The sequence below is a fragment of the Octopus bimaculoides genome, chromosome 2 (assembly GCF_046866305.1).
Source record: "Octopus bimaculoides isolate indiv1 chromosome 2, ASM4686630v1, whole genome shotgun sequence".
NCBI lineage: Eukaryota > Metazoa > Mollusca > Cephalopoda > Octopoda > Octopodidae > Octopus > Octopus bimaculoides.
The window spans coordinates 41,943,120-41,965,885 of record NC_142929.1 but is presented as its reverse complement, the minus strand read 5'-3'; the positions used below and the strand labels follow the sequence as shown (position 1 = coordinate 41,965,885).

At 36.8% G+C, this 22,766-nt stretch overlaps 1 protein-coding gene across 3 annotated transcripts in view; it reads right to left on the bottom strand.

The window, feature by feature from the left end:
- LOC106884233 (hydroxylysine kinase) overlaps window positions 1–22,214 on the bottom strand; it is a 49,664-nt gene extending 27,450 nt beyond the window's left edge. Inside the window, exon 1 of one of the 3 annotated variants that reach the window (XM_089344344.1) lies at window positions 22,196–22,214. Coding sequence is in view for 1 of the 3 variants with exons in the window: in XM_052976762.2 (XP_052832722.1) it covers window positions 2,552–2,604 (53 nt within the window). In the remaining 2 variants the exon portion in view is untranslated. Of the gene's footprint in view, window positions 1–2,063; window positions 2,262–2,551; window positions 2,628–22,195 lie in introns of those variants that run through there. The other 2 variants (XM_052976762.2, XM_052976764.2) reach the window with 2 other exon arrangements.
- Between the last annotated feature and the right edge of the window lie 552 nt (window positions 22,215–22,766).

Below are 22,766 nucleotides of genomic sequence, written 5' to 3'. Positions count from 1 at the left end.
CTCAAAAGAGTGTGTGACCATTATGTTTGGAGGTAATTGTGCAGAAGTTTTAAATTAAAGACATTGCTTGTGTATCATGCACACAACTTCTGTGCCCTGAAGAACATACCCAAGGCATCTCTCCCTGTTATATGGATGGCTAATTCAAAAGCATGGGTTACTGTTGTGGTTTTTGAAGATTGGTTCTTCCATCATTTTATTCCAGCAGCAGAGAAGTACTGTAAGGTGTTACTTATCTTAGATTGTGCTCCTGGCCACCCGCAAAACATCGTAGATTTTGATCCCGACGTTACCGTCGTATATCTCGCTCCGAAAACCACGTCTCTTCTGTAGCCAAATGAATCAGGGAATAATTGCTATCTTCGGGCGTTACTATATGAAGCGTACACTGCGGCAAGCAATAGCTGCAACTGATCTTGAGTCCATCACACTTCGTGACTTTTGGAAAAGATACGATGTTTACAAGGCTGTACAGAACATAGCAGCAGCATGGAATGATGTACAGAGCACGGCTATGAATGGAATACGGAAGAAGCTCTGCCCACAATTCGTGAATGATTTTAAGGGGTTTGATAATGTTGCCATCAACAAAACGTTGGTAACTACGAGCAAAGAACTGGAAATGGATTTGGAGGAGGAGGGGGATTTCACAGATTTATTTGAAAAAGATAAGCAGCCCCTGACGAACGAGGATTTGATAGAGTTTCACAAGCAGCAAAATAAAGAAGAGCAAGTCGAACCTGAGCCACATTACTTTACCATAAAGAAATTGCAGCAAGCATTTACATATATCGAAAAAAAACTCTTTCTATCTTCGAGGATATGGATCTAAATGCTCAACGCTTTTCCAAGATTATAGGGGCTTGTCACGAAGCTTCTGCTCCTTATAATGTAATCCTTGAGGAAAAGAAGACAATTCAAGGAACTCTCAACCGGTTTTTTAAGCGCATCGAACAAGAACATCCAGAGTCAGCTGATGATGTTGACGATCCACAGCCATCTACATCCGTAATGTAAACCAACAAATTGTATGTTCGTATTGGTAAATTTAAAATAATTCAGTTCTTTTTACTATTGCAAAAAATAATAATTACTCAATTTGTTTTCAAGCTTAAAAAAGGCTTTTATTTTTACCATGTCTTATGACAAACCGCATTCATAAATAAAGCATCCGCGATGTACGGCAAACACCGCCAAATTGTATTCGTAAATTTAGATAACATTTTTTTTTTTTTACTGTACTGTATTAAAAAATAGAAATTATTTGTTTGTAAGCTTAAGATAGGTTTTTACTAACCATGAATTATTGAAAATGCATTCATAAATAAAGTACAGAACTGGGAATGGTTATTATCGGTTTAGCCTAGAGAAAGTTAATTCGACTTAAGTTGTGAATCCTGGAACCAATTAACGACGTAGGGTGAGGTATGCCTGTATGTGTGTGTGTGTATATATATATATATATATATATATATATATATATATATATATATATATATATATATATATATATATATATATATATATGTATGTATGTATGTATGTGTGTATATATATATATATATATGTTTGTGCGTGTGTGTGTGTGTGTGTGTATACATACATACATACATACATACATACATACTTTATTATTAAAGCTGCAAAAACATCACAAAAGTCACAAAAAAAACTACTAAAGTTTCATGTTCTCGTTCGTCGGACAGTTTTGATATATAAGAGAGACTTAATAATATTAATATTTCTCCATATATATATATATATATCGTTTTTAGAAAAACATAAATCCGGAGAAGAAGCACACTCTAAGAAGTTTATCATTTTTAAATTGATAATTTAGAATATTTTGTTTTTATTCAGAAATAGAGAGAAAGAGTGGGGGGGGGGCGCGTGTGTGCGTGTGCGTGTGTGTGTGTGTGTGTGTGTGTGTGTGTGTGTGTAATAATTATACCACAACAGAAAGAACTGCTTACCAAGGAAGGCAACAGACTAAAAAATTTCTCTATTTATAATACACAACTTGAACTCATCACAGAAAACTTGTGCAAAATCTGTGGCCCTACCTTACTTTCGCTTCTCTTCAGTTCTCAAAAATACGGTATTATCTGGTCATTAATTACAATCGTAAAGTGATTGCCATCAGTAACAGCAACAGTCACGTTCTGACGCCCTGACTTTCGTGCGTATTAGTTTTCAATTCTTATATTATGACAGTTTTGTTATCTTTATCTTGCACGGGTGGTTGAGGCGTATTAAAATTTAGAGCAGAGTTAGCTAAGTTTTGTAGCAGTAGTTCACATAGTCGGCGATACCGCCCTTTCTGAGTGGTGGGGTGGGAAACTTCGTGAGGGGCGTTGAAGAAAAATGAGATGACAACCGGTTGAACGAAAAAAGAGTGATTGATAGATGATAACCTTCATTATATTTTTCAATGATGCAACTCGGGATTAGAAAATAGTTTTTAAAAATCAACCTGAAAAAAGTTTCTTGTTTTCCTAAAACAAGAACAAAGGACAAAAATGAATAAGTAAGAAAAACAAAAGAAGCTTACTGATGAAGCTGATCATAATGTTTCCAAGAGAATTCCCTGGAAACACGAAACATATGGCACTGAACAAAAACAACATCAACAGCACGACAACGACGGCAAGAACACCAGCGACAACAAAATGAAAAATACATATATATATATATATATACATACACACACACGTCTGTGTGTGTGTGTGTACGTAGTACCTATACACGCACACGCGCACGCAGGTACATACGTATGTATGTATGTATGTATGTATGTATGTATGTATACATGTATACATGCATATATGTATGTATAAGGATGTGATTACCCTTGTTTTAAAGCTGAACCAGACGACAGTCTCCAATACCAAATACGTTTGTGTGTGTATATATATATGCGTGTATATATACGTGTGTGTGTGTGTGCGTGCGCGCGCATATGTGTATAGATTAGAGTGAAACTTAGAAGAGGTGCTTAGGAAAGGCATCGCAACCGACGCGCTGGCGGCAAGATTGGCCCAGGACCAATTCTTCAACGCTAAGCATCAATGGTGCATTGTTAGAATTAAGGTGCGTGCTCTAAGAAACGAGGGAACGAAAGTTGCTTGATGGGCCCATGTGGCAGAGGTGCAACGTGACAACAAAGCCATGATTTGGTCTTTGGTAGACCAAAATGGGCGCACAGTACTGCGCATTTCAGCAGCTCTTCGCTCAACTGTTTGGGACGAGTGGTAAACCTGATGGCAGGATGGACTTCAGTGCCTACCACGACGGTATGCTACCACACTCGACAAAGGTGGGCGTGAGGGGCAGGAATGCGGATAACAGCCACGGAAATTCGAGATGCGATGATGAGCTGCATGGGGACCAAATCACCTGGTTTGAATGGTCTGTCCTACGAGATTTACCTTTATATGCTAGATTTGATTGGCAGCCTCTAAGCAGATATCTATCGCAACTGGCAGCAGAACGAGAGAATTACTTGTTCTGTAAGTCGAAGAGCAGTGACATTGGTGAGGAAGAACCCAAACAAGGGGGATCAAATAGAAAGTTTTAGGCCCATACCGCTGCTGAACGCAGACTTCAAAATTTTGGCTAAAGTGTTAGCAAAAAGATTGGCGCTTATCGTCGAGGAACTGGTTTGTGATGCGCAAACATACGCAATCTCAAGCAGACCCATTCGCCACAACCTCCACCTCATGTGACAATTTGGATCAATCTAAAGCTTTCGATAGGGTCGACCATTAATACTTGGTGACCATTCTCACAGCAACTACTTTCGGTCCCATTTTCTATGACTCGATCGCTGCAATGTACAGCGATATTTGCTCGGTAATTCGGATGAATGGTTACCTATCGGAACAATTCAGCATCATGTGTTCGGGTCCGTGTATCCCCACTCGACAACTTGACAATCAGTGTTCATTTTATTACGTCTCTGCAACTTAACATTTCGGCAAAAGAGAACAATATAATAGAATGATAGAATAAGTGTCAGATTAGTTGACAAAACTCTTCAAGGAGGTGTCCCAGCAAGGCCGCAGTTCAATGACTGAAACAAGTAGAAGATAAAAAGATGCAATCACTTCAAAGTATCCTTCAACACTGCAAGCAAAGCCCAAATGATTTTATCATAGGTCCAATTATCAGAATTGATCCATTGGATAATAATAATAATAATAATAATAATAATAATAATAATAATAATAATAATAATAATAATAATAATAATAATAATAATATGTGGCGATGGACAAGAAACAATAAATCATATTATATCTGGCTGCCCAGTCCTGGCTAAGAAGGAATATATTCACAGACACGACAGAGCTGGGACCTATATACAATGGAAGCTATGCCAACACTATGGAATAACAACAGAAAAAAGATGGTATAAACACACGCCAGAAAAGGTCACAGAAAATGAGAAAGCAACCATACTCTGGGATATGCCAATACACACAAATAGAGAAATTAAGGCAAATAGACCAGATATAGTTGTCAAAGATCATGAAGGAAAAAAATGCTTTCTAATTGATGTATCAATACCAGCAGATGACAACGTTTCCCTAAAAGAAATGGAGAAACTTTCAAAATACAAAGACCTGGAAATAGAGGTAACTCGAATGTGGAATCTAAAAACAGAAACAATTCCTATCATAGTAGGTGCCTTAGGTATAAAAAAAAATATTCAGACAAATACATAACAAAAACACCAAGACTTACACATATATATAACATACAGAAAATTGCACTACTGGGCACTGCACACATCCTACGCAAAACACTTTCAATACAGTAACCATAAGAGCATCACAGCCAAACCACAGCACATACCCAAGGCACAGAGCTGCGCTCGGTAGTGAAGTGAAAGCACGTTATAAAAATAAAACTACTGAACAATAATAATAATAATAATAATAATAATAATAATAATAATAATAATAATAATAATAATAATAAATACTCAAGACAGAGATGAATGCAAGAAACAGGATCGAAGCGATCAATGCTTTAGCCATACCAGTCGTGACTTACAGTTTCAATATCATTAACTGGTTAATTACTGAAATACGTAATCTTGACAGAAAAATACGAAAACTGTTGACAGTGAATAGAATGCAGATCGACTTTATCTGCCAAGAAAAAAGGGAGGCCGTGGACGTTTACAACTGGCATTAACAATGAAGATTGCCACAATCGGCCTGGACACCTACCGGAAAGACTCTAGGATGGTCATTTGCCAAATAAACACACGCACTGTATATCCGTTCTCCAATCGTTTATTATTGTTCTTACTTTATCTTATGTACATTGTCAGGAAATCTTTTGTCACACATCTGTGACCTCTCCAGAAACATGCATGATGATGCATCCCAGAGCATCCGTAATATATATCTTAAAACTATACTTCAAGCTAGCGGATTTGATTTCGTTTTGGGAGTAACACCAGAACGCGACATTAAAAAGTCATAATCACTGCGAAATACGTACCTGTGGCATTCGTGATCACTTGTGGGGCTGAAACATATTGTGTTCATTTTTTTAATGCTATACGTTTTTAAAGGGATTTTGTTTCGACGAAATCCCCCAACGTTTAAGCAGGAGTACAGATAATGCTTTTACCCAAGAGCTGCTTCTATTGCATAATTCCAATTTATTATGTAAAATGATTTTTAAAAAGTTTCGTACTTCATGGTTTCTGCCAAATATTTAAATACATACACCGTTCTTTCACATTTTTCGACCCTTTTGTATTGCTGAATGTTTAAATTATTTCAACATATTTTCGTAACACTGCAAACAACAACCTTGAGATATAAGCTATTTACAGAGGCGACGAGCTGGCAGAATCGTTAGTACGTCGAACGAAGTGCATGCGGCATTTCTTTCGACTCTTTACTGTCTGAGTTCAAATTCTACCGAGGTCGACTTTGTCATTCGTACTTTTGAGATTCATAAAATAAGCACCAGTTGAACTTAGGGTCGACGTAATCAACTAGCCTCCCCTCCCTAAAATTCCAGGCCTTATACCAATCGTAAATAGAATTATTAAAGGCGGCGAGCTAGCAGAAACGTCAGCACGCCGGGCGAAATGCTTAACGGTATTTCGTCTGCCGCTACGTTCTATGTTCAAATTCCGCCGAGGTCGACTTTGCCTTTCATCCTTTCGGGGTCGATAAATTAAGTACCAGTTACGCACTGGGGCGGATGTAATCGACTTAATCACTTTGTCTGTCCTTGTTTGTCCCCTCTATGTTTAGCCCCTTGTGGGCAATAAAGAAATAAGAAACGTTAGCACGCGGGGCGAAATGCTTAGCGGTATTTCGTCTGCCGCTACGTTCTGAGTTCAAATTCCGCCGAGGTCGACTTTGCCTTTTATCCTTTCGGGGTCGATTAAATAAGTACCAGTTACGCACTAAGGTCGATATAATTGACTTAATCCGTTTGTCTGTCCTGGTTTGTCTCCTCTGTGTGTAGCGCCTTGTGGGCAGTAAAGAAATAAGAATCGTTAGCATGCCGACAAAATGTTTTGCAGCATTTCTTCCAGTTTGACATTCTGGAGTAAAATCTCACCGAAGTTGACTTTGCCTTTCATTCTTTTGAGGTTGATAAAATAAGCACCAGTGGAGCACTGGAGCCAATATAATCAACTAAGCCCCACCCGCTAAAATTTCATGCCTTGTGCCCTTAATAGAAACAAAAAGCTGAGCACTGGGTTGATGTAATCGCTCTACTTACTCTCCCTAAAAAGTTGCTGGTCTTGTTCAAAATTTTAAACCATATGAGCTATTTATATCCACTCATGTGACTGTTCAGCTCAACAATTTGAACTCAGAGCGTAAAGACGAATGAAATGCTGCTAACCATTTTGTCCGGAGTGCTATCGATGCAGCCAGCTCACTGCCTTGAAAGTTAGTATCATATTAAGAACTAACCTTTGCAACAGACAATTGAAAATAAAAAACCTCAAATGACAAAGTTACAGAAGTGGAACGAAGATATTCTAAGATGAAGTAAATTCGTCAATAAAAATGAATCACAAAATATGAAAGAAGCGTTCCCTTCTTTTTTACACCCCATTTTCCTTAGCGCCAAACTAATACCAGCTCTATGTTCGTTTTGGGTGAACCGGACAAAAATCCACCAGGACAAAATACATCTCTGGACTAGGTGAATGAGAGGAAGACCATGGAGGAATTTCTGAATAGCGTAGGGCACAGCATCAGGTAGTAGTGAAAATGTACTTTAAATGAACATCAACACTTAATGAGGTTTTCAATATTGTGTTTCTTTTAATTTTTCAGGTACGGTATGGCGTTCTTTTTATTATGCTCATTTTTGTGATTGGGGTTATTATATAATTAATGTAATATTTTACATCTCAGAGAAGCGTTCATAAACTACAAATAATAAGAATAAAAATTATGATTTTAAAAGAGTTATTTGTTTTTTTGTTTTTGTTTTTTTGTCGTCAGGGATTTTTTTTCTAGGACGGTTTTGTCATTGGGAAGTTTTGTCTAACACTCTTATTTTTTTACCTCGTCATTGTGTTGTATTTTTTCCAGTAAACGCATTAAATATAAGGTGGTACCGTGGCTAACAAGATAATTTAGATAAAAACTTAACTCCATCCCCTTTTATTTTATAACGACAACTTTAACACGAAATAACTTTGAAAATAGAAACTTTTCTCAACAACATTAAGACTAAAAGATGTTTTATGACACATACTACCAGTGTCCGAAGTTTGAAAGCGTTTAATTACAAAAAATTAATTTCTCGATCTGCCGTTGAGAGGGAAAAGATCCACATATTTTTCACAAAAATTCTTCGAAGTTCTTATATTCTCAACAACAAAGATTGTAATTTTACCTCCTCCTCCGTTTTTTTCTTTCTTTCCTTTTTTTTTTTTGTTTCTTGTTTTCCTTTTTTCCGAAAATGTGTTTTTTATTTTAGAATTCCAATGCGGCAAAATATGGAAATTATGATTCTGGAAAAAAAAAAATCTTTTTCAAAATTTAAATTAAAAAATTTAATCTCTTCTTCCTCCCACTTTTGAGGGTACCCAGGTTCCAACACTTCACTGTTCGTGAATTATTTCACCACGGATCAACAGCGAATATACAACCTGTATGAACTCCTGTACAAGTGATCCAGGCATCAGCATCACAGCCACGACCTCACATACGACATGTACCTGCAGCCGGCTCGGTACCATGGCCGCAACTCCCTGATACAGTATTTCAACTACCGAGCACTAATGACTACGAACTGGTATTCCTCATCTTTCTTGTGTCTATGAACTTACTTCTCACTTGAAAGGCTATAGACTCTTTCACTGTCCTCTTCTTCATTGCCGTCCTTATACGTTCTTAACTCGCGCATACATCTATGCTCACACGCACGCATACATTTTGTTCTTATGACAGCCTATCTATTTATTATTCTGTATACATGACGCACACACAGACACACGTTAACATATCAATAAATCTTCACTTAATCATTCAATGCGCTTGTGTCTCTTTCCCTCTGGCGCTTATCTGTTCCATTCAATTTCTCTCTATTGTATCGGCTGTGTGATGTGGTCCTAGAGAGCCATTCTCGACACCACACATCGCCCGGTCCTTTACATAACAATAGCCGCTGCGCGTACATACATTTCTGTTGAACCAACAGATAAAATGTGGAAGGCCTTAGTGTGATCGTTACATGCTAGAAATAACAACCAAATCCCCGAAAAATAATTTTTTCCCAAAAATTTCAGTTTTTTTTTTATAATCACCCCACCCCTCGGTTTTTGGAATAACGATACCCGCCCCCTCAGAAATAATGAATGCATCAGCACAGTTACTCTTCCTCCCATTCCAACTGCAACCACCCTCCTCCGACACATTTGGTAAATTTTTGCGCCTCCCCTCTTCTTTGACAATAAAAAGGTGAATTGCATCTATTTTATTCATAATCATAATATCCTTTATGTATTAGATATCAAACTGTTGTATCTTGTGATATGGCATGCTATGCCAATCCTCACTTATGTATGTATTCATACCCCTCTTGCATGATTCTCTCCCCTGATCCCTAACTGAGATTATATAATGCAATACAGGATATTCATAAATTAACTTTCAACCTTTAACCCTTCAAATTGTAAAGATAATTTATGAACTCTTGTATTTTTAGATATCATCTTTAAGATTTTAAAGAGTTCGAAAGGTGTGTGTGTGTGTGTGTGTGTGTGTGTGTTTTCTTTGAGTTTTATTTAAGTTCTTAAGAAAGTTCAATCCGATCGCTAACAAAGCGACAAGACATTTTGAGTTAGCAGAGTTCTCGGTGTTTGTAAATATGTGGTTGAGTTGGCGTATCGGTTAAGCTGTCGATGTACACTCCAAAGTGTGTACATATAAAGAATCTCAGATGGAGAATCTTTGAAATGTCGGAAAGACTTCCGCCCGTTCCCATCACACACACACACATTTTCTCCCAAATTTGTTTACTTATTTAAATTTTCTTTTTCTTTTTTTTTTCTTTTTTTTTTGCCAGAAACCCCCGTTTTCGGATACGGAGGTTCCGGAAAATTGCCAAAAATCGGCATTGCTAAATTTTTCCCCGCCTTTCCCCCCACCCCGAAATTCTTCAATTTTGACTTTTTTTCCACAACACTAATCTCTTAACCCTAACCCTAAAACCCTAACTCTAACCCTAAAACCCTAACCCTAACCATAAGTACAGAAATGTTTTGAAATTTTTGTCTGAATCATAATGTCCGTATTTTTCCGCATATTTAGAAAAAAAAAATTCTTACAGAAAAATTTCACAAAAATTTTTGGAAATTTTTTTCAGAATCATAATCTCTGTATTTTCCCGCATATTGGGGGGGGGGGGGGGGGATGCCGATTTTTACCAATTTTTTGGCAGATTCGTATTCCCCGTGTGTCGAAAAATTGTGTTCGAAAAATTTTTTTTAAGGGTGGTTTTTTGGGCGGGGACGAAATGTCCTACAAATCTTCACTGTCACAAATATATTGGTGTTGGAGAATGCATGTAGTTTTTTTTTTCTTTCTTTTCTTTGAAGAACCTAGTTTCCAGGTCTTGTGTAAATTTGTAGGTAAATAGTTTGATGCGTTTGTGATGATAGGTACAAATGGAGAAAATTTATTGTCAAAGTGCAAGAGCTCAAAGCTCCGCATTAATTCATCATAAATGTTCTTTTTGCCTCGACTATTGATGGTACGTTCACATCTGCTGGGTAACTAAGCTCTACAACAGTGCATAACTTTTGTTCCCTCTCCAACAGAACGATACCAAGTCTGTTGTTTTGTATTCCTTGTATGTATGTATGTATGTATGTATTCATGCATGCATATATGTACCGTATTTAATGGCATAAAAGAAGTATGGGCATATTAAGATGCACTCCAATTTCTGCAGAGCACAGTCAGGAAAAAATGTTTTAGAGCATTAAAGCATGTAATATAGGCCGAACATCGAATATAGGGTCTGGCGTGATTTTTTGAGACATTTTTTGGAGAAAAAAACTGCGTCTTGTATAAAAAAAAAGAAAGAAAGACAGACAAACAACAACAGTGCTAAGGAATACATTTATATGAAAAGTTGTCTTGTGACAGTAATCCCATATAAATATCCTGGGTGGAATAGGAATGTCCTTGATGGAATATAAGATTCGGATTTCTCTGAGTTCAACTGATGACTATTTATATCACGTTTACATATGCAAACCCTCCTCTTTCCAACATGGACTAGTTCAGAGACAAGGAGATGGATGAAACTTTGCAACAGTGAAGAGAGAGCTGGGTTTGTCAGTTTCTGATGCAGCTGAGGATAGATGGGAACAGAGAGTATGGGACAATCTGTGCGCAGGTGCTACGCTCAGCTCTATCTGATCAATTTTCAAGGTGTCACCTACTTTCCGCAAGTGCGAATTTCTCGGGAAACTGGATTGATGCCAACATTTGTGGCATCAATCCAGTATCGATACACCTGTGGCCAACATTGGTGGTCTACTCAGTCTGGATGAGCTCTGCATCTCCAATGCACTCAGTGTGGGAGCCGATGTCTGTGGGAATTGAGATGTCGCTGTTGTGGACCCCTCGACACCATATACATTCATGGTTTGCCTTGCCGCCTAAATGCTGGGTCGTTTCGCTCGTCACATCGTGCTAAACTTAATCATTAAGTGGGCCGTGGTTCGGGTTAATATCCCTTCAGTTCTGGAACCGGTGTATATATCCAGAAGTAATGGGAAGAGACCAAATGGTCTTTTTCTTTGTCCCTGGGTAAGAGTTAGGTGTCTTATCTGGGACGCCACAGTCTGTGACTTCTTTGCTCCCTCCCACGTCCTGAATGCTGAGGTAAATGAGAGGGTCACTGCTTCCGTAGCCGAACGGAACAAAATCTTTAAGTATCGGGACTTGTAAGTGAACCACTTCTTCCACCTGTAGCGTTTGAGATGTTTGGAGGGGCTGGGGCGCTAACAACGAAGTTCTTGTCATCGTTGGCAGTTAGCCTTACCGAGATATCAGGTGGTGCCCGTGAGGGTGCTTGGCTATTCCAACGCCTTAGCCTCGCCATCGTGCACGGTAATGTCACTAGCGTGTTGGCTTGCTTGAGTAGGTTCGGTTGAACTTTGTGGTGTGCGACGAATTGAAGCACTTAGTGTTGAATTGATGTTTTTCTTCTTTTTTCTTTCTTTCTTCTTTTTTTCTATCCCCCCTCCCCATTTTTTTCATACGCAATTCCCGTTAGAAGAGAATCTCTTGAAATTTTACTGTTACAATTAAGAGTGTTGTTATTTGATAAATATAGTCTACTATCAAGTATTTGACCTTGTGAATGAGATAATGCATTCTGGAGGACTAACAAATTATTAAGATTGTGCTTTTCGTACTTAGAGGTAGTGAGATAGATGTATACTGGCCTATGGTCTTCGCGTTGTTTGATACTATGAACTTGAAATACGATCATTGTAGCCTTCCAATTCAACCAGATAAATTAAAATTTGGAAGGACGGATGGTACGAGCAACCTGAAATAACTAGATAATACATACAGTCATCTGAAAAAAACCCAAAAAACAATGAAAACTTGGTGTAGAGTTTTTTCCGTTTTTTTCGCGCGCGTATGTCTGTGCGCGCACGCGATCAGAAGTACGACTGCTACAACATGCCATATAAGAGATATGCAAATCTTGGTTCGTTGAGAACTGAAGTTTTGCTGTAAGGTATTCGCCAATATTCCAGTATTTGACTCATAATTATAATAATGGTTTCAATTTTTGGTACAAGGCCGGCAATTTTTTAGAGGGAGAAAGTAAGTCAATTACATCGACCCTAGCCAGTGTTCAGCTCGTACTTATTTTATCGATCCAGAAAATTTAGAAGGCAAAATCGACCTCGGCGAAATTTGAATCCAAAGCAAAGTGCTGCAAGAAATGTCGCTAAGTATTTTGTCTGAGTCGCTAACGATTCTACCAGCTCGCCGCCTTACTAACAATTATAATAATGGCTAAGGCGGTGAACAAGCATATTCGTTCGCGCTGGGTAAAATAGCAGCATTTTTTCCTGGCTCTTTAGGTTCTGAGTTCAAACTCCACCGAGGTCAATTATACCTTTCATCTTTTCGGAGTCGATAAAATAAAGTACCAGTTGAGCACTGAATTCGATGTAATCGATTTGACCCCTCAAAACTGCTGGCCTTGATCCAAAATTAGAAAGAGTTATAATAATGACTATAAAAGATATATGAAAATTAGTCATTAAAAAAAAGTCAAAGAAGTTTTAGAAAGAAATAAAGTAAGAAAACTGTGAATTTATCTCTGTGACCTCATAGTAAAATGACAAAAAGAATTATATTATCAAAGACAAACTGATAGCCTTATTAATATGTATAAACAGTTGAGTGGAGATAAAAACTATCTCAGGTGTGATTTGAGTGTTGCAACAAAAAATGTTTTGATACGATATTTTGTCTACATCAAAATTATATGTGTGATGACTGAATATTCTTTTGTGGGTTGGAGGTCACAGGGAAAAAGAGAAGTCACAGAGAAAATGAGATTTTCTATTGAATCCTAGACGGTGAGATTAATATAATTCATAACTCGGTTTGAACATCTGCTGGAAAAAAAAAACCTTGGGAGGGAATACTAAAGGGTTCAAGCTCGTGTGAAGAACGATTGGGCGTGGTATTTAGTGCGGGACTGGAAAGGTGAGACAGTGCAGGACGATGGAAAGAAGAGAAGTGGGTGTGCAAATAGCTAGTTCAGTGGAAAAGAAACTATACATACATACATACATACATACATTAAAAAAGCATATAGAGAGAGCAGTTTATTTGTGAACTAGTGCTTGTAGACATTTGGTGAATAACTCTTTGCCAATTATCTCAATGATTTTCATTTGGATGACATCTTTCAATTCCGTGCATGTGAGCTGAACGTCAATGGGGGTCTTGGTCTTTGTAAAAACTAAGCGACTGATCAAGGATAAAGTATTTTCTGACACTGATGAAGTAGACTAGTACATGGGGATGCAAATCTAGTGATGTTACATAGACAAGATCGCCGTGGAAGATTGGGGTTTAACATTTGTAGTGACTAAAAATTTAGAAGTTTCTTGTCTGTTGAAAGATCTGGTCCTTGGATATATAGGAAAGTTGGTTATACATCATTAGATGTATACCTGACTTTCCTAAATAAATTTAAGAAATATAACAGAACGCTGAACTCCAAACTGATCAACAACAAATATTTATTGTTCGGTGGAAAATAAAACAGCTTCTAATTGTCCGGTTTTAGAGTAGCCTGAAATGTAGATGTACGGTTCTTCGAGCTGGTGTCGTTATAGAGACAACTTGGTTCAACCACACTCAAATGGGAGAGCTTGCTTAGACGTCTTGCTTGGTCGCTGTCTGGCTTGGTAAGAGACAGTCTAATAGCGGGAACGCTTCGATGTTGAAACCCACGCATGCGTGGTTAAGGATTCAGCAATGGCGTCGGCCTTTTGGCGCCAATGTGACGTCACTACAGATATATGATTAAGCCAAGACATGAGAGACTATAGATGCAGTTAATAAAGTGGCAACCTATGCCAGATACGGCCAAAACTTAACTAATGCAAATGATATTGTATCTGCCGATGATGAGATGCCACCAATAAATTACATATAACGGCAATTTTCTTTTAGATTTGGCTCTGAAAAAAATTATACTGGTGGACAAAGGAGAGAAAGATTACTATTAATAACTGTTTTCATCATCACATTTCGAAACACTGGAAATGAGAACGACACGTTTGTAGTCAGGAAAGGGAAGAGAGTTTGTCCATCTTGTATTGTCGATTGCGATTTAGAAACGCTGCAGTGTTTCTAAAAACTGGAATATATCTCTGCATAGAAAGACTGAAGTGTTTAGTAAAGATAGCAACTGCCTCTGAGGTGCGCTCTGTGACGGCAATGAAGGAGCATTGTAAGAGATGCTCTATTTGTTGGGTTGGGATGACTAAATAAGTTTTCGTACCCGACGTCTGTATACAGAGTATTGCAATTAGTAGAGAGACAGGAGTTTCAGGGAACGCTTTATTAAAGCGTACATTATGGAGTTGGGAGGATTTCTCAACAGCTATGCTGTTGGAGAAGCTATCTTGGTTGAAGAGGAAGTAAAAAGATTTCGTAAAACTGGTAGAGAGCTTCTTAGAAAGGGACGTGGAGTGATGCAATTTGTGATGGAAGATTTTGCAATGCACAAAAGTATATTTTGTTTTTCTAATGATCGTCTTTTAGGTGTTGCAATGATATGTGAAAACGTCTTTAAACTGAAGGAGGTGGATCCAGGTGTAGCAGGTAATTCATCTTCACTTCTACTGCAATGGAATCGTTTTGGTTTTTTTTTGGGGGGGGGGTGTCTTAAGCTTTGGATGTGTGAAATAATGTGGAGAGACGTGTTTATAAGATTTTGTCCCCGGTTTAGCTATCTTAGACACATTTGCTACCAGTATAACCGGTAGGAAAAATAGCGGAGCTATGACTGAATGACTAACTTGGAGTTGCAAAATATTGTGATTAAGAAGTGGTTAGACGATCCAATGAGTGTAGATACAATAATGATTGGTTAAAGATTGCGATGATGTGCATAGCGTTTGGAGAGTCCCTGCTTCAATCATGGATATAATAAGACAGTGATATTAACCGAAATCAGTTCTAATTTACAAAGAATTTTGTTTCTGCACTTGTAGCAACTGTGTAAGAGAAGTGTGAAAGACAGCAAATAAAGTACTGGAATTAAACAAATGCAGCTCACAGTATATACAATCTAAAGTAAAATGCTTCAAAAACCAACAATGTAAATTATGACTAATGCAGCAGATGGCAGTGTCATTAGCACGCCGGGCAAAATGCTTAGCGGCATTTCGTCCGTCTTTACGGTCTGAGTTCAAATTCCGCCGAGGTCGACTTTGTTTTCATCCTTTCGGAGTCGATAAAATGAGTACCAGTTGAGTACTGAGGTTAATATAATCGACTACCCCTCCTCCGTACTTGCTGATCTTGTGCCAAAAATTGAAACCAATGTAAATTATGACTATGGTTTATATAAAATCAATTTGCACTCTCTGAACTTCCAAGAGCAATAAAATATGAGGTCTCTCCCGACTTATCTGTCCTCTTGTTGGATTTCCAAATAAAGGTGTTACTTTTAGGTATATATTTTCAGTAATTTTGCTCTTTTTTATCACCTAGTCAGATGGAAGAAGGGCAGTGTACATGACTTCTGCGGGACTGCCAAGACGAGTGCGAAATAGGTGTGAAGTGTCTTCAAATGTTATACCTGGCCCGAATGCCTTTTACAGAGTGGACCCATTAAAGGCATTCATGGACCTGGTGACTGTGTTATACCTGGTTATGATCTAAGTCTGTCACTATAATTAAGTTTAGTGATACTTTTCCCTTTCACATATTTCCTTCAGAATTGGGGCGGCGCCCACCACTATCTAGAAGGCTCGTAAGAGATCTCCAAAGTTATCGAGTACCTCATAAACATAAAAAGTCTACAATAAGATCTTAATCCTATATACAAACGGGATTATAGAAATACTGAAACTTTTTCAGGTATTTCACTTTCAGCATTTAAATACATTTAATTTAGATATTGGACCTAATTTCTGACCGTATGTGACTAAGCATTTTGGTGACTCTAGCATGGCTAATACCGAGTTTTTTATTCTGAGTTCCTTAAACTATTGATTTGGTAAGATTACATTGTGATGTAATCTTGTCAGTGACCAGTCGCAGATTGTGTGGCGGAAACTTTGACACTAAATAACAAATGATTTCAAAATTTTGGCACAAGCCAAACAATTTTGGGGGTGGGGGGATAAGTCAATTACATACACCTCGGGGTTTCAACTCGTACTTATTTTATCGACCCCGAATGAAGGAGAGGCTAAGTCGACCTCGGAGAGATTTGAACTCGGAAGGTGAGGACTGACGAAATACCGCTAAGCATTTTTTGTCCGGCGCGATAACGATTCTGCCAGCTCGCCGCCTTGAACCAAATAACAAATAATAAATGTCTAATTGAAGTCAACAGATTTTGTCTGTTTTTTTTTTTTGTTTTTTTTTTTTGTTTTTTTTAATAATGAATAAGAGTCTTTCATGTTGAAATGGTTTTACTTTCAATACATAGTTTCCGGATCAAATCATTTGCTTGGCAGGTACACGGTGTACCTGGATTAACCATTAATCAAAATAAGCACGTGCTTAGGGCATCAAAGGAAATGGGGGCACCACAGAAATGGTAAAGTGTTTACGGCACAGAAGAAATCACTTTAAACTTGCTAAAATAATATTGTATTGTATATGTAGTGTATTGTATAATACACAACATATTGTATAATAATATTGTAGTGTATATGATCGAAAATATAATTTCAAAATGTTCATGGTGTCATAGTGATGATTTGATTGAAGACTTTACAATTAGAAAAAAGTACGAGAAAACTTTTGAAATATAAAGTGGAAGCATAAAATGATAAAATAAACATTTTTTTCCATATTACTCTTAGTTTTGTTACATTTTGAAAAACAAAAAAAAAATCATTTTATGGCTTATTATTGTTTAAATTTTGAATTACATATATATGGTGGCACCAAAATCTTTAAAGTGCTAAGGACCTCAATGGGTCTTAATCCGGCCCTGGGTACACCTCCGAAATGTTGATGGCTTCAGCCAGGCTAAAAAAAATTCTGAGACAAACTGTTACTTGTTGCCTTTTAATTTGGTATTGATAAACAAATATTGTTAATAAAGATTATTTTATACGAAACTATCTCACGTGCAACTTACATTTTAAGGTCCTAAACACATTTCTAGATGTTTGCGTATTGGTATCATTGTTTGCAGAGTAGCTATATGATAATAAACTACTACGTGGTTATAGATATACAAAAAGATGTGGAACCTTATAATTGAAACGTCCTTGATCATAGATTTTTTAGTCAGAGCTGACCTGGAACTACACTGTAGAAGTGATAGATTTTCAATTATAAATAGTATAATAAAGCTTTAAGAACTAATTTTTATTTGCTTTTAAGAGTGTAAGGATCTTTTCCTTTTGGCCGGCACATAGAAAAAAAATTTTTTTGTAACTAAACACTTTCAAATTTCGTATACTGGTAGAATGTGTCATTTAAAACATCATTTACTCTTGGCGTTTTTAAGAAAATTCTTTATTTTCGAAGTTGTTTCGTGTTAAAGTTGTCGTATTTCGGTAATTTCAACCAATCAATGACGTCTATTGAAGTGAAAACAATTACTGCTGTGGTTTGTCAACAAGACGTTCTGCCGGTGTAAATTAACTTTTTCACTGTATTTATGACATCGTTCGTGCGTTTGTACTGGTTTTAGCTTTTACCTTAAAACTACTTCTTAAATAGCAAACGCAAAGGGAACAACGAATTGAAGACGGACAAAATGACTCGTGATACTTGTTCTGATTCTTTATGTTCTGAGTAATAACAACCATTGATATTAGTGCCCCAGTATGGCTACGACTAATAGGTTAACATCAACTTCTCCTGATCTTTAGATGTAATCATCCACAATGAATTATTATTACTAACTGTCAAAGTAAAGCTTTTCTTCAGTTAATCTATTGTCACGTTAATGTGATACCATAACCTTAGCTTAATTACTCTGCACGTAGTCCTTAAAGTTTAAGTGATTATGCGTGATGTAACATAAAAATGCAAGTCATAAATTCCATTTCAACATTTATCTGTTTTATAGTTTATCTCTTAATTCATGACAATAAATATGTAAGAAGCATGTAACAATATGTGCAAGCAAACCTATAGACATATATATATACACATACATACATACACATACATGTGTATACATATATATATATATATATATATATATATAAAAACAAATAGTAAATGAGTATATGCATATATACGTACAGGTATGTGCATACCGACATCCACCTGTATGTATAGGTGCATATCTAGGTACAGGACATTGCAAACAAAACGTAGACGAGAAAACACACAAGCCACATAGAGAACATTCTTCTTCATCAGCTACCCCCGTTTTAACACCGGCGTTTCGAAGAGCTGGGCAGGACGCATCGTTAAAACGGCTCTTCCCATGGACCGCAAATTAAATTTGTATACACAAATTAAATCTTGCCATGGAGGAATGTAGTGGCGGACAAAAAACAAGACAAGAAAACAAACAGAAAAGGCTTTACGGCCAGACGAGAAAAATTATGTGTGTATGAACGCTGTGAGGCACGAACTTGAAAGTAGGGACGAAGTGATTCGCGTGTTTGCTCGGCGATAGCCAAGGAAGAAAAGGATTATTGACCGGAAGCATGTGACCATGCCGGTGTAAGGGGAAGAGAGAGAGTGGTAGAGGGAGAAACAAAGGGAGGAAGTAGAAGAATAGGTGAGCAACGAGAGGAAAAGAGAAAGAGAGGAAGTACGAGGGGGGAAAAAGAGATACGTAGTAGTAACAGAGGAAGAATGAGAGGGGTAAAGCGAGATACGTAGTAGTAAAGAGGAAGAGCGAGAGGGGGGAAAATGATAGAGGAAGAGAAAGAGATAGAGTAGCGTCGGAAAATATAAAGTTACGATAACTACTTACAAATTGGTGACGCTGCGTTCAGTCATGTAAAAACAAATAGTAAATGAGTATATGCATATATACGTACAGGTATGTGCATACCGACATCCACCTGTATGTATAGGTGCATATCTGGGTACAGGACATTCAAGGTTAATGAGAAATATTAGAAATTTCTACTACCAGTGGCCTAGTGTATAAAATTTAGTCATTAGACTATATATTATTCATGTAAATACAGTGTACATTTAAACACATAAGAGGCATCCATCATAAGATTCCTTGCACGCTAGAAAGGACAGTAAAATTCCAAACCACTATTTAGGGATAAAACTTGAAAGGGAATGAAAAATAAAAACATTAGAATTCCTGGACCAATGGTTTCAGACTTATTTTAGCAAATAAAATAATTTGCTACGCGAAGTCTTCTTCAGCAAGTACACCTTAGATTAAACATATATACACGAGGCAATCCAGTATATGCCCCATGCTTATACATTCTAATTTTTCAAATTTACCGCGCAAGCGCAGCTCCTTGTCGGCAGTAAATAAGAAATGCTGGCTTTTCAATTCGAAAATTATCCAGAGAAAAATTATCAATAATTAATAATATCAAGGGTAATGAGAAATATTAGAAATTTCTCCTAGCGTGTAAAATTTAGTCAATAGACTATATATTATTCATATGAATACAATGTACATTTAAACAATACCATCTAAAATGGTGACCCGACGTAGAACAGATTATCTAAAATGGTGGCCCGATGCAGCACACACCACAATTCCTACATAAAATGGTGAACCCCGGACGAATTCTGACCAGTGGATACATATTCCTTTTTTCTCCTTCGCGACTTCGCCTACGCGACCAGACCGCCATTCATCGTATAGGAACATACTACTAATCTTTCTCGTCGACATATTCACTTCTTCACCAGAAATGTAACGTGCTCATTAGAAAAGTGGCTCGGCCTACCACGGATATTAAACAGTTCAGCTCTCTATCGTAAAAGGTACGAACGGTGATGAGGCTGAGAGAGCTGAAGGATATAGAAATCAGGCGTAATCTACCAGATGGAAAAACAGCCAGGAAGTGGAAAGCAGAAGTAGAGACTGATGACATCTTGTCTTCACTTACACACCAAGATATAGTGGGTGCAATGCAAATTCACCGGAAGGGACTTGGATTTTTGCGCAGAGAGATTCAGCCCGTTTGCAAGCATGATGCGGAGTGAACGCAGATCTGTTGTTAGCAACAGCGTCAAAGCAAGAGAAACACAGAGAAGAGATCTTCATTTGATCCAATGCGCTCAACAAGGACAGGTGGCGAAATGGGAGGAACACGTTGTTGAGAGAAAAATAAGTTGGAATGAGATATGGAGGTGGACTACGATATCTTGCCATCGCCTACAAATCTAGTTAGATGGAAAGACTATGTTTCAGAGTTCCGACTTTTCTGCATCTGCATATATCATTTTCTGAGACGTTACATCTGTTCACTGGCATTTAACAGATATACGTGGAGACACAATCTGGTCTTTAAGGTTATCTTCAATGTTATAAAGAACTAAATTGTTCTCATCAGCATTAGTTAAAAAATCATTGAAAGAACCAACGAGAAACTTCATTACCTTCGTGCGCTCAGGACAGCAGATCCGTTTGAAGAAGAAACTTCTTGTGAGCGATGGAAGTGGAACGGCTTTTGGGAGATGGCTGCAGATTTACCAGGGTGCCGAAGATTCTTTCCCATCCCAGTTACGAAGAAACCGGATATCATAATATGGTATTAAAGAAAGTGGTAAATCTAGTGGAGTTAACGGTTCCTCATGAAAATAATATGGCCGCAGTTCGGGCTCGAAAGATTGACCGTTACGTAAACCTCCTCGAGGAATGTGAAGACGAAGGCTGGAAAGCGAAACATTTTCCAACCGAAATCGAACGTAGAGGATTCGTTGGACAGTGTGAGGCGCCAGTTGCTATTGTTAGGCCTAATTTCTCGTAAAGCAGACATCAGCATGAGTGATATCCAAACTACAGTGGAAAAGGCAAGCCACTGGATTTGGTTAAAAAGAGACGATGAACAATGGCTAAAAGAATATTGAGAGTAACTTGATAACCAGTTGATCTAGAAAACGGGGCCTCATTTCAGTGAGCAATGATGCCGTAGAGAGATAGGCCCAGAAACGGCACACATTCTCTCCTGATGACCCCATATACTTGCTGGCATTCGGTATGCGGAGCTTTTCGACTGGTAGCACTTGCACATGCAAGTTGTTTGCAAAAGACACTATATATATATATATATATAAACTGCAAATTTTTGTATAATTATGTATTGTTAATATAACAATATATAAAGACGGGCTAGAGTTGAAGTGCTCAGCATGAGCTAGAATTCATCTTATAGTAAAAATGGATACATAAGGGTGGAAAATCACAGGAATAATACCATATGTCCAACGCAAGATACAATATGTGTGTTCAATTCCTTCAAGAATCAATAAATGAATTTATAGTATTCAGTCTCTAAAGTGTCTAAAATGTACGGTAAAAAGACAAGCAAATACAACAATAAAAACTTTAGAAATATGAATGTTCAAAATATTTATTAAAAAAATATTTATAAATATGCATGATTTCTAAGTTGTATAAAAATATGACAATTAAAGTTAAAACATTACGATGTGTAAACGTACATTATGATATAACATATAATGGGTAAATATATACGGTATGATGAAGTTATAAATTTACATGTATTATATTAAAAACGTGTACATTAGGACAGGATTTTAAAAAAATATATATATATATATAATATAAAAGTTAAGTTAAAAGTATACATCTACGGACCGTTTCTGAGATGTGTCTATTAATATGGTGTTGTACTCATATTAGAGATTAGACACTCCCTTCATCAGGATGTTTGTTTTACATATAGAGAGGAAGGAAAAAAAATATAGAGAACATAAAAAGTTTAGAGTGATATAATACAATATACAAGTAAAACAACTGGACACAACACCTTACATCACGGCTCCTTTTTCCTCAATTGCGGAATTACGTATATATATATATATATTTAAAAAAATATATAATAATAATAATAATAAAAAATAATAATAATAATAAAACAACAAGAATATGTATTAATGCCTAATTAGCATAGGTTGATAAATTAAATTAAATCACTAGCCTAATCATATCTTATTGCGGATTAATTCATAATAATATTTTGTTTGTATTTTATTTCCATGTTTAATTTTATTTAATTTTTTTTCTTATTTCATTTATTAATCCATTTATAAGTTCATCCCTAATCATCGATACAAGTTCAAATTATACTAGTTCTATTCCGGCCTGCTTATATAATGTCTATTGGTACTTTTATTTATTTTATTTTATAATATTATTTTTCTTCCTTATATATTAAATTATATTGTATTATTTTTATAACTATTAACTCATGGAAGTTTTCCTATCTAAATCATTATTATTACTATTCTAAGTTCGAATTCATGCTATGATCTTTTACAGTCACTATTCGCCTTAACCTTCTCTTTAAATTTCCTATTCTTTTTGAATTTCATAATGGA